Genomic DNA, 12,976 nt, shown 5'->3' on the forward strand with positions numbered 1-12,976 from the left:
GTGGCCTCTGGTGAATGCAAACAGAATGAAAGTCTTGACACTAAAGGTTTTTCGCACATTCCCATTTAGTGTAGGTTCCCACTTCCCTAAAGCATTAAATATGTTGTTTATCCATGTAATGCATGACTTCTATAAAGACCTCCAAAGAAGTCTTTAGAGCAAGCTCAGAAAGTCTCCAGTCTTTCTTCATTTTTATATTCTCTAACGCTTCAAATGAAATATGAACGCAAATAATATTATTTTCCAAAATGGAAGAAATGAAAATGTATTGTACAATGCAATTTTAAATATAACCAAGGAGAAGTCAACGTAAAAAGAATTTGGGTTAATTCCACAGAATGTATACATTTTCTTACCTTATTGTACTTTTGCTAAGCTAAGGAAAATTGGCTTGTCTGTATAAAAAAGTATTTTCTTTCAAACATCAACGTCGTTCACAATTGTTAATACCAAACTACTGCCACTAAACATATGGGAAAGTTCAACTCATTATTCAGTACATCTCATAACCCACAAGCTATCTGCAGGTATGACAATGTTATATGTTGCAACAAAATAAATGCTTGCCTCACAAATACTGAAATATCTAGGGCCAAGGTAGTCAGTCATATGTTGGAGGTACTGTTTTGCTAGTTCAGGCAATCAGTTGTGAAAAGCTATTGCGTAAAGCGATCTTGAAGGGCAGAATAATAATACTTTAATCACATTTCCACACCAAGGCTTCAATGCTTGGAAAAGAGTGGCTACTACTACCCCACACAGTGGTGCCATTTTATTGACTTTGGAAGGATTAAAGGCTGTGTTCGTTCTACAATGATTTGAACCTGTGACAGAAACAGATTTCAGTAGCAGGTGCATTTACACTGAACTCTCACGAGCACAAAACCAGCGTTCCAAACCAGTCCTTATTATCCTGAGAGATAATCATAAAGTGAACATTCTTTCCGGATTATTGATTGGAATATTGCACCAAATGTATCTGTTTAGTAACTGGAATCAGATACTGTCATGGACAATATTTTATATTCAATTATAACTTTTTTGAGTTAGGACAGTACTTTGCAAGACATTTCCATAAAATTAATTTCCAGCTGTTTCTGTATCTTTCAGAGAACCATAAGAAGCTAACCTCTTTTTTTCAAGTCAATAGTTTTTTTTGGTTTCTTTACATTCATTTACAAAAATAAAACAGAAAGCTACCAATCCAGCAGATTCGGCAGGGAAAAAACACTTTGTTGGATCTGAGATGTTATTTCTTCCACCCAATTTTGCTAGACGAAGCAGTTCTTCATGAAACCATTTCATGTGTGATGCACTCGATAAATACTTTGGATGCATAAGAACGTCCAAAATAGAACACTCTTTACCTATTCACAAAATGTTCTGAAAACGTTATGCTCTGTTCTACTGAGGAACTAAAAGAAGGGAAGGTATACGAAGAGAACAATTAAGATAGTCATAAAAAGTTAAATTATTTTATCTACTGATCAAAATATATAGCAGTCTGTAAGAGGCCATGTCATTTCTTTGCTAGCAGGCATGATCTGCTTCTTCCATGCTCATACTGCTTCTTCGGCTGCTTGCTTTCGAAGCACCGGGAGACACTGATGAGAGAAGTGGATCAGTTACTGCTGGTGAGAGAGTATCGTCCATCAAAATGTCTTCCAGTTTGGATCTCATCTTTGTGGGCATGTTGTAGACATTAGGAGAGTCCGTCATATGTCGGAGGGTGTTACTAAACGTGATGGTTCCATCTGTGAGATCAAGAGTTGTAGTGCAAGAAAGATCTGGGTGGTGCTGCGGTAACACCTCTTGGCCGCAACTGTCTAGAACCGACTCTTGTTTTATCACCCTGTTCACTAGATCTGAAGATGAGAGGCCGGAGGAAGGCATAACTGAAATTCCATGAGCTCTGGCCTGCATCTCTAGCTCCTAAAGTAAGAAACAGAAGAAACATTGGTCAGTTGGAGAGAAGAAAACACAAATTCTTATCAAATCTCACTCTGATTAATTAGACATGAATAGATGACAACTTGAATCAAAAGTTATATTAGACATTTCAAAGCCCACTTATGTTTTAAGGCCAAGGGGTTCACAAGCATAATTGCACCCTATATAGTTATGTCACATACATTATATGGCATTGTGCCATAGACATGCATCATCAGTGTATTCTAGATTATATGTATCATAGTCTACTTTAAGAGGAAAACATCAATTAACCTAGATGAATATCTAGTAACCACACTGATCAGCTGGGGTTAATGGTTTACAGAATGTAAATCTAACATTGAGGGAAATATTTGTGAAGGTTACTCTACAGTAAATCTAATTTGATTAACTATCTGTATTTATTAAGGAGTGGAGAGCGTATTAACTAACATGGTCTTCTAATCACTAAATGCTTATCGAGTCTGACTCAAAAAACAATCTAGAATATTCTGGATAAATCTGGATTTATCTGAGTAAGTTTGTGTTGGACAACTCCTAAAGATTTTAATGGCTCCTAACCTTTCCTATCTGTACAAAATTAGGGAAAAAAGAGAACAAATCAATTAGAGAGCAAGAGGAGGAAAAAATGTCCTATCCTTTGGATGGTACAGTAATTTTTATGAAAACAATTCCTGACCATTCTGCACCAATACGCCAAAACTAAAGCACTTAAAATGCAATTAGCATCCGTCTACTGATCTGCCAGTTTACAATTCTAGACTTACAACAAGTAACGTACATGTTTTTAAGTTTTTAGATGTCGATACGAATGGTTGCTTCTTTGATCAACCAAATAGTTTGATTCGTCTTGTAAACGGGACAACTGTCCCTGAGGTAAGTTACTCTTTTAACATGAGTAGGGTAAGAGAGAGTGATTGTTTATAACATCTGCTTATTGCAAATGTGGTAAATAAACAGATTAACAGACACATACAAAATGATGGTAGTCTTATCTATCAAATCCTGACAATGATTGTGCAGAATTCGAAAAATAATAACGCAAGATACGATTCACACTTGTCAAGTTGAGCGAAAAAGCTAAAATAAGTAAGATTCGCAAATCTGGAAGCACTGTTGCATCCTTGACTTATTTCTGTTATAATGCAAAATCCAAGAGTACACAGTTGCACATTTTTTACACATAGAGTTGTGGTGAAAAGATACCTTAAATCCCGCTATTTTTAAAATTATTGGATATTGGATGCATTTGTATTGCACCTATCTAGGCGGAAATCTGATTTTGAACACAAGGCGGCCTAAATGGCCGGACAAAGATAGTAAAACAATATGAGGGGAGGAGGAAGAATCACGATGAGCAGACTCAAGGGTGAAAATGCATGTGTGGTGGAAGAACACAATTGGAGATATGATTCTGTGCTTAGTGAGGGGTTCTTACTCTCTGCTTCATGTCTATGAGCCTACATGACAGTGCAGTGCCTGATGTCACATGGGTGACTTTCAAGCTGTCTCCAATTGTCAGCCAACACCAGTGGTGGTTTCCAGCAAGCCCCATCATGCTTGCAGCTTCTGACAAAAAAACCCTGTCTCAAAGTTGCCGGGATGAAAAAGGACAACTATGTGGAATATCTGCTCCCGATTTACTGTAAGGAGACTTTACAAGAACAATCTTTGGGGAAAGAAAAAAGATTTTCCCCTTGAAAGCCTCAAAGATCACACATTGCCTTCAGCTAGCAGCTGCGGCCAATGGATACAGGATGTACAGTGATCACACCCCCACCAACCCAACACCGTGCATCTCTGCTAGGCATGGAATCGTTATGAACAAATTAACACCTTTTCACTTGGCTTGATTACTCGCAGCAGAAAAGATATTTATATCCCAGCATTTCACACAAAAAAATATGTCTGCATCAGCAAACCTGTATTCGCAGCAGCAGATGCCGGTTTGCATGCTCCAGTTTCTTCTGTTTGTTCTCAAGTTCTCGTGTACGCTGCTGTTCTCTTTGCAGCTTGCGGATGTAATCCACTGACGCCTTCAAAATAGTCCCCTTGTTCCAGCGCATGTCACTGCAAGAACCAAAGCAAAAGACAGCGTTCAGGAGTCAGAGCTCTTAGCAGCAGTACTGGCTAGAGTATCATGTTGTTCACTTAAATATTAGCCGTACACAACACTTGATGTCCCCAATTTGTGTACACTATTTCGAGGTGTGTGAAGGAATAGATGAAACTGTCAGTTGAGGAGTAGGTCTCAACTGAACCCCCTTTAAATCTTTGAACACCCCCACGTACATATGCATACAAGTCACATTGCACAGTTGCTAATTAATTTGTCATTGTTTAATGTGCCCAGTGCTCTTGCATCTAGATGACGATTGCTTGCTTCTTTTTGTCAAGGGGGAGCTGGGGCGGGAAGGGGAATGGGGGGAGAGGGAGGGGAGACAACTGAGCTCCAGAATGTGAAGTGCCCCGTCCCATAGAAACTGATTGGATTAACAGAAAAATAGAAAATGTCATGCCATTATTTATGATGTGGAAGACTATAATGTTCCTAAATTCACTGCAGAATGCCAAGAGAGTGTTTGTTAGGTCAATCACTCCTACAATAATCTAACAACGCTTTACTCACTCTCTGCTGTAGGGAATACTCATGGAACAGTATGGGCCGGGTCGCACATTCCCTCTAATCTCCCAGTCTGTGGAACCTGCCTCCACAGCCCTAGAGGAAAGGTCAATATTAACTTTGACGGCACAGGAAAGATAAATTCGAGAATATAAGTGCAAACATCGTAAATGAAATCCCCTAGAACCTTAAACATAACATCATATTTTCCTCTCACGAGCCTATCCATCAGACTCAAGGATTAGATACAGCTCCCAGACTGACGGCATCTTGCCTTTAGGGGGCACGGCACAGTCTTGTCCCTGCTGCTATATCCTTCCGGGGTGAGAGGATCTGGCTGGGGTTTAAAATGACACAGCTAGCATTCTCTTTGAAAGACGTGAAATACTTTAGCTACCAGTGTTCCTCCCTATATTGTTGGCCAATAACCATAGATGTACCTTAATTGGATGCTCACCCAGTTACTTCTCTCCACTTAATCCTCTGTTTTGATTTGCTTTCACCCCACTGCATTGGTATAGAATTCTCCACACCAGTGCTTAAACTGATCTGGAGGTTGCTGGTGGAGTCTACAGGCACGCATTTTTGGCGAACAGCACTGATTGTTCCATATCAAACATTCACTGAGAGCAATAGAGGGGAACACACAAAAAGGGGAACAGAGGTGTAAGAGAAAACCATCACAAAGAGAGATAGCCGGATCCTGCAAGAGTGAGATAAAAGGGCAGGAAGTAACTGGTAGAAGATTAAAGAGGAATGAGGCGGATTCAAGACTATGCAGCCTTGGCATTCAGTGCACAGACATTTAATACCTCCAGCCACAGGCGTCTGAGCAGAGCTTTGGGCACTGACACGCAAATTAACCACTGCACCACACGCTCTCTACCCAGCCCTACATCCCAAAGATCTGTGTCACTAATAGGTAATTGGAACCCTGCAAATTTACTCTTGTAGAGCATGCGCATCCCCCTACATTACATTAAAAAAATTCTTTTAGATCTTTCACTGTAAGGAATATATGATGTGTGCTTACTGATGCATTATCTGACTTATGTCACATGCAAATATTTTGTAACATGCAATTTTAAATAAATAAATAAATGTTTTAAAATCGGTAGAAGCAGATATGGATACCACCTAAATTATTTCCATACTTTTGCTTTACAACCCTTTTCAAAAGGAAAAACAGTAGGCTTCTTAAAAGAAAGACCCAAAGGCCAGACGTGTAATCCTTGTTGTGTCCCACACTATTCCACACAATTTAATGTATGCAGGTCTGGCCTTTAGCATGGGCGAGCTGGGCCCACGCCCATGGCACTGTCCTTCGGAGTGGTGCAGGAGCTGCCTGCCTAATTTCCCTTATACCAAGCTCCAAACTAAAATGTGCTTAAACCCGTTTTAGGAAGGCTGCTGGTACCCGTGTCCTCATTTGTTTTAGTTTTTTTCTCGTTGAGCCCCTTAACCTTCCCCACCTCATTTTACCCCTCCAAAGTTTTCAACACACGGATAATTGAAGAAGAGTTAGAGAATAGGAGCGCACCATCTGGTTTCTCCCTTGGAGCTATCTAAGCAAAGGCCATCTCTGAATGTGTGCACTCTTAGTGTACTATAATGTGTGCCTTCTGAAAGGGTGATTACTCCTCCTTTGAGTGTCTGATCTCCCTGGTCGCTGCCACAGACTGACAGAAAAGGACAGGGGCTGAGTGGCAGGAAAATGGCTCCTAGCTAGCTTTGCCACAGTGACACTCAAGCATTCATTTTGTTGCTCCTCAGGCTCCTGGAGCAAACGACACATGATGTTATAGTGCATGTACATGCAGCAGGGCTCTGGAAGCTGCTCTATGTATGTGCACCTTGGCCCTCATACGATGTCTATGACTGCACCGCCTGGAGAGAAAGCATGTCAAGAGTGGTCATGAAGCCCTTCCTTTATGGAAGAGCCCTGCGCAGTCGCATGTACTATGAAGGTGAGTGGAAGAGGGTGAGTCCCTCTTTTGTTTTGGCTATGTACCACTGCAAATGAGGGAACTTTCACTTTAACGTGGCAGCGCATTCTGAATCACATGAAGGAGACGGTCTAATATGGGGCCAGGTGAATGCATAGTATTAGAGTCAATGTATGTAATAAAGACCCATGTCTCTGACAAGGAAGGCAGGGTACAGGATAGTTATGGCTTCAATGTGCCATTTTATAAAATCAGTCAGCTGAGGACAACTGAGGATATCTCTTGGCTCAAATCGTACACCACGTTAATGTACTTTTCAAGAAACTATATCTTGGCACCAATTAAACCATCTAAGTTGGAACAGGTCACAGAGAAGGACACATTTATTTTAAAGCTGTGTTTACCTTTTAACAACAGATTTGTATTGATTTTCAAAAGTACCAAAGGAGCAAAGCCCAGCAAGCATTATACATGTAACAGGCACATTGTAGAAATTCTCAGCACCCAATATTAACCCCAATGGGGGTCTTCAAAACATCAGACCAGAACCCCCTACCTTTGCGTTTTTTACAGAAACATTTTGTTTGGGGAAGAAGTGCAAGAAGGATAGAGATGAGTGAGAAGTCTGTATGTGCTGAATTAGTGCATACTTTTATTAGTCTGGGGTGTTAGCGCGTGAAGTACAACATTCACACAGGCATATTGCAAAGGAAGACAGGATGAAAAACACTAAACATGGCGCATGCAAATATCAATTTCCAACATTACAATTGCAGCTAAATGAGTAAAACTGCAACTGTTTTTTGAGTCAGCGTAATGCCCACAATGGTCAATTTTGCAATAGCATAAGGACACGATTGTGGTCATTGGATAATAGTGCACAAGCTCGGAACTTCAAAACACAATTAACCAAAAATGTTATTAAGACACAGCTGCAGTGTTTTCAGCCACCAGCATGCCTTCTTTAGGGTAACTACTGTTCACTAAAACATGCCTCACTTAATAAATGTGGTGAGAACCACCTTCTGTGGAATTAATGATTTATGTGTGGATTTTTCTAAATTGGGAATGTAGCAAAAATAAAGTCTAAATTACAAAGGTGACCTCTGTTTTTGTTACTTCCTTTAGTATAGTTGAGGTTACCTTGAGTATAAAGGCACATGTTTTCTGAAAAGAGAAATCCAAATGCTCACATGGACTAATGAAAATATGCAGTGGAGACATTCAAAGGTGGGATAAGCTCCCAATTTACGCCCAGTGGTTATCCCCAAAAAATCTTAAGTTCTTTAAATAGTCCAAATAGTTTGTAACCAGTTGGCTTTACCATGGAAAATTGCAGACAACTTATACCGTTTTAACAGCTTAAAATTCAAAAAGTGTATGCTACACTGAACTTGTTGACAAATAATGCCCTCCGTTGAAAATATACTACTCATAAGACCTGTTAATTAAGAGATACCATTTTTGTAATAACATTATCATCACCTTTTCTATCTATGTATTTGTATTAGTTTTGCCCATGCTGTTCACCGAGGCTCTGCAGCATCGACAAAAGAAAAGAAAAACAAAGGTGCACTGTTGCACATCGTATCATTCTATAAACAGGTGCAAGCGCCACAAAGCATGTGTGTAACCACAGAATGACACACGCACTATTCTTTTTTTTGATGGTCTAAGATAGCGAATGCCACTCAGAGCCGTACAGAAAAAAGAAGTGTCAAGTGAGCAAAAGTACTTTTTTCCTTTAGCAGAGTACTCGGCAGCAAATGTCAAATGCTGTGCATTCCAAAAATGGGAAGATGTAAATGACTACAAAGGTGGGGGAACAATGGAGGAGCAGGCAGGGGAGAGCAACAGTGAGAGGAGGAATACAAATATGGCTGGATGGTGGTGGTGAAGAAAAGCAGCATATAAAAGGTATAGCAACATGGTGCTTGGGATGTGGGCAGAAGCACATAAAAGAGACCAGAACACAAGGGAGTGAAAACGGCACGCAACGTGTGGTTGTTTGAGGGGAAAGCAGAGCACAAAAAGGGAGCTAGAAAACACATGCACTTTCATGGAATTCTGAAAGAAAAAGTAAAAAGTTGTTCCGTAAAAGTGAGAAGTGGAAGAATATAAGACAGCCAAGCAAAAGGATGGTAAAGATGCACATCCACCATAGTTATGTCAAGCCATCTAATAAAAAGCAAGCAAATGAGAATGGCAATAAAGCCAATGAAGGGTAAGCAATGAATGGGCTTTAAGTCCACTGTAGGTTTTAGTAAGCCCATGTTAGGTCTTTTGCAACCAGACAGCTTGCCCGGTCTCATAAGCGAGATCTAAAAAGGGTTCATGATTGAGAGCTATAAAAAAGTTTTCAAATCATTGCTGCAGTGATGGGATCAACTACCAGGAAAACCAAAGAGATTTACTCAGGCAATCCCTTCTTTAAATCTCCAGAATGTATTTTATAACTTTTTTAAGTTAACATTATTGTTATATGTTGCAAACAAATTTTGCAACTTTTTTTGCGGTATACAATTTACAAAGGCATGGTCATTGAGCATGCTGTCAAACAATGCAACTTTAAAAAATACAAAAACATGTAATAACTTTTAAAGAAAAATACTCTTTTTATTTGGAAGCTTCTGAAAAGTTAGGATTGATGAATAAAATGTAGCAACCACTTTTCTTACTTTCATGGAACTGATGAAAGAAAAGATGCATTATGTTCCATTAAAGGAAATATTAGGTGATCAAAAGTCCAGAAATATCCTACTGCGAGAATCCACAATTCACAAGAAACATTCAGGGTTGTCGTGACACAAGGAAAATACATAGTTTTTGCTTCCGATTCAGAAATTTCCCTTGCCCCCTTCCTCACAAATGGCCAATAAATAGAAATGAATGGGGATCTCTGTGTTGAGGTAATGAGAACGAGATGCATCAAATGAATGAAGGATAAATGGAGACAGGATAATGTAATTTTTTGGGTTCCACTTCAATACAAAAAGTGCCACATTGAGATACATAATCCAAATGTAAAACATAGGAAGAATAATTCTGCATAAAGTTCTTTACTATCATTAAAATATATATATGTAGGCATTAAAAATATACTTACGGGTCATTTGATTTAGGTATCAAAGTACCTAACTCTTTAATACGATCATTAATATTAAATCTTCTTCTTCTTTCAACTACAATAAAGAAAGGCAATGAAATAGGTAAATTAGACATTTTTTTTAAAGGAAAAGGTAATTTTAAGATAATAGCTAATGCAAATGTGTTCGCATAGGCTGTGCACTATTTTCCTAAGTAAGCAGCCATGGAACATTTCGGCAGTCCTTTCTGCCTCTACAAAACTGCTTTGGACAACATGTTTTCTTATATTATAAACACCATAAATGCTAATCCAGCAGCAAATTGGAAATGACTGACCCTCACATTTACAAAAATATATCCAGCAACTTTACATGCATAATGAGAAAAAGGTCTCTAGATTCGTGGTGTCATACACAACATCACCACTACAAAGTGAACAGAATGCACATTGCTCTTATATGATGTAGGCACTGACATACCTGGATAGATTATTAAGACAAATTATGAATCTAAATAACATGCACATACGAACACCAAGCTATTTCAAATTGAATGAACATATAGGCTCTGTGCCTGATCAAGTAAAACAAATGCAATACACAAAGGGCTGATCAACCTACTCAAATTGTGGTTGTCCTTCTTTTGTCTTTCTTTGGCCAAGGCTCGTGCTTCAGACTCTGTAATAAAAGAACAGAGAAGTAAAGAACATTTCAATGTGAAACTTCTATTACAAGGTAGGTGAATTTTTGTGAATTGATGTGTTGGCATCAATGGCAATAGCACTTTCATCACAACTAGCTGTGTCTAATTAATATGTGAGCATCCATTTTGGTGTATAATTTGGTACAGGCACTGTGTTTTTAGCAATGTATATAGTGATGAATCATCCAAACTTTAGCAATATGGCTCAGTGTTCCACGAAGTTCAACTTATAAGCTTCCAATTATTTATATAAGCTGCAAGTAAGTGCAACAGACGTTTCCAATAGTCAGTGTGAGGGAACTACAGGGAGTCTCGTTATTTTAATAACTCAGTTAACACAATACAAACCAAAAGACTCCTAGATGACCCAGTTAATTCTTTTAATGTACCACTGATTTAAGTAATGATGGTAAATATGATCTAGATTTATAATGGGTCTAAATCTTGCCTTAGAAGTATAAGATAAACGAGAAACTTCCTAACATTAGGACCAGAAGTACTCTGTTTTAGAAGCATTTGACTTAAACTGTTTTAAATTTGGCCTATCATTGGGGAAAACATTATCAATGGCTCAACTATTTGAATGTCTCGGGAGCGAAAGACATTTCAATGCATAATAATAATTCAGTTGTTGTGCCAAGCTTTCAAGAGATGCCACTAAACATATTAAATCAGGGCCAAAGTATTATGTTGTGTCACAATAACTTAAAACATCATTAGAAAAAAAACGAAGCCACAATTCAGAAAATGGTTTTAGAAAGAGCAAAAGAAAATAAGATAGCAGGTCAGTGCTGGTTATGCCAAACCAGTTATAATAAATCACTCATGTGCCAGGTTTATAGTGTCTCCTATAACTAAAGGTGAACCAAGTACATAGGCCCATGGTGAATCAAGACTTCTCTTATATTTTGCAACCTACATGTATTTGAAAACACTAGCTAACAAAGCTCTTACAAAGCTCTTCTGACTTTATGTGAGTGAAAGGTTACAAAAGCATTCTTTGCCAGTCATTCAGCAAGTAAGTTGTAGCTCTCTAGTTGAAAGATTTTTGGGTGGAGTCAAGAGTTTCATGTATGTAGAAGACATAGTGAGACTGGTGCCACAGGCACCTCTGAAATTTCTGGGGGTTTTGTTACTTTTTCAGGTTTATTGTTATTTTATCAGTTGTGTCTATATCTCTTTGGGGTTTTGTCATGTGACATTCAGGTGCTTTAGATTGCCTTGTTTTTAATCTGAAGCAAGAGCGATTCAGGTCTACATCATGAGAACCATGTTAACGTACTATTGTACGTCTGTAGTGGCTGCCTGGGTTGCTATTAGTAAAGATCCATGCACTCTATGCTATGGAATATTGATCAATATTAGTATAAATAGCAATCTGTGTGCAAGAAAACAAATACATTCATTGAAAGTAAGTGGTGTATTTATGAATGCCAAATACAATTAATGGTTTTTGTTTCAATTGATGTATTAGTTTGTTTTATGGCACACCGTTTTTTGTTCTCTAGATGTGATTATTATTCCAAGAGATTTTATGTATGGTTTTATTATGGTTATAACCCACAGAACCACTTTAAGGCTAATTGTTTTGTATTCAGTAATACATTTCCTGGCTCTTCTAATGTGGTCTGAGAATGTAGCATGTTTTGAGAAGGATGGGAGAGAAAATGCCCCTCAAATGGTTGAAAGCTAAAAGGGAACCAATTTAACTGCTTAATATTTGATTTATGCTCATGATCATGATATCAGAAAGTAATGTTGGACCGCTCATTTCTAATATTTATTTAATCTTTTATTCAAGTTACTTTTATGATTTAATGAATACATTATCCCTCAATCATAGTTACTGAAGGATAAAATGTGTATCTATATCTTTACAAATAATGCAATGACAACAGATTACAGATAATCCTTTCAAACAAATGAATACTATGCATTACACATTAAGTTGGTTAAAAGGGGCCCCCTGAACTTTATTATATTGCATAACCTAAACATACCTCTATTGGGAAGGCATTATCTCACCTCAAATAGAACTTTAACCCTAACTACTCCTAACTCCTAAACCTTAACCTGAAACTAATCCCAAATTCTCTTTAGAACTTTGGCACTTGCCTTAACTTCAACTATCACATTAATGCTAAATCCAGCAATAACCCCTGCATTACAATTAAACTTGTCCCAATTCAGAACTCTTTACTTAAGTGAAAAAACACTGACCTAAATGATAAATTAACATATTATTTTCATTATTTACTACAGGGACTTGTTCACATTGGTTTTATTCTTTCTGGCAGTTATCATAATTTAACACTGTGAAATTACAACTCAAGTTCTGACAACACAGAATGGGAACGTCAAGCTTTGTGGTTAAACAGGACCACATTATAAATATTCTAACCCTAAAAGGGATATCTGTTCTAGAAATAACTAAGATAGGATCAGTTTCCATATCTACAACTGTTTTAAGTGACCAAGACAGAGAGTGCTACTATGCAGTGAAAATATATCTGTTCAGGTAATAAATGTAGTCCCCCATATACATCCTTGTTAATTTCCTTCTGTGCACAAATTAATACATAAGCACAAAAATATGGTCCAGATTCATTTCACAGCATAGTAGAACACCATTATTAAATTGGTGAACTCAGTAGTGAAGTTCTCCTTT

At 38.0% G+C, this 12,976-nt stretch overlaps 1 protein-coding gene across 11 annotated transcripts in view; it reads right to left on the reverse strand.

Annotated features, from left to right (window-relative positions):
- Positions 1-236: 236 nt before the first annotated feature.
- MITF (melanocyte inducing transcription factor) overlaps positions 237-12,976 on the reverse strand; it is a 690,636-nt gene continuing 677,896 nt past the window's right edge. For 7 of the 11 annotated variants that reach the window (XM_085624958.1, XM_085624956.1, XM_085624954.1 and 4 more), the window contains exons 6-10: positions 10,227-10,283; positions 9,626-9,701; positions 4,580-4,669; positions 3,873-4,020; positions 237-1,932 (exon numbers count right to left, since the gene is read on the reverse strand). In XM_085624958.1, coding sequence (XP_085481084.1) covers positions 1,531-1,932; positions 3,873-4,020; positions 4,580-4,669; positions 9,626-9,701; positions 10,227-10,283 — 773 coding nt within the window. In that variant the 3' untranslated portion in view covers positions 237-1,530. The remainder of the gene's footprint in view (positions 1,933-3,872; positions 4,021-4,579; positions 4,670-9,625; positions 9,702-10,226; positions 10,284-12,976) is intronic. The other 4 variants (XM_085624950.1, XM_085624957.1, XM_085624955.1 and 1 more) reach the window with 1 other exon arrangement.

This window comes from Triturus cristatus, chromosome 9 (genome assembly GCF_964204655.1).
Source record: "Triturus cristatus chromosome 9, aTriCri1.1, whole genome shotgun sequence".
Classification (NCBI taxonomy): Eukaryota; Metazoa; Chordata; class Amphibia; order Caudata; family Salamandridae; genus Triturus; species Triturus cristatus.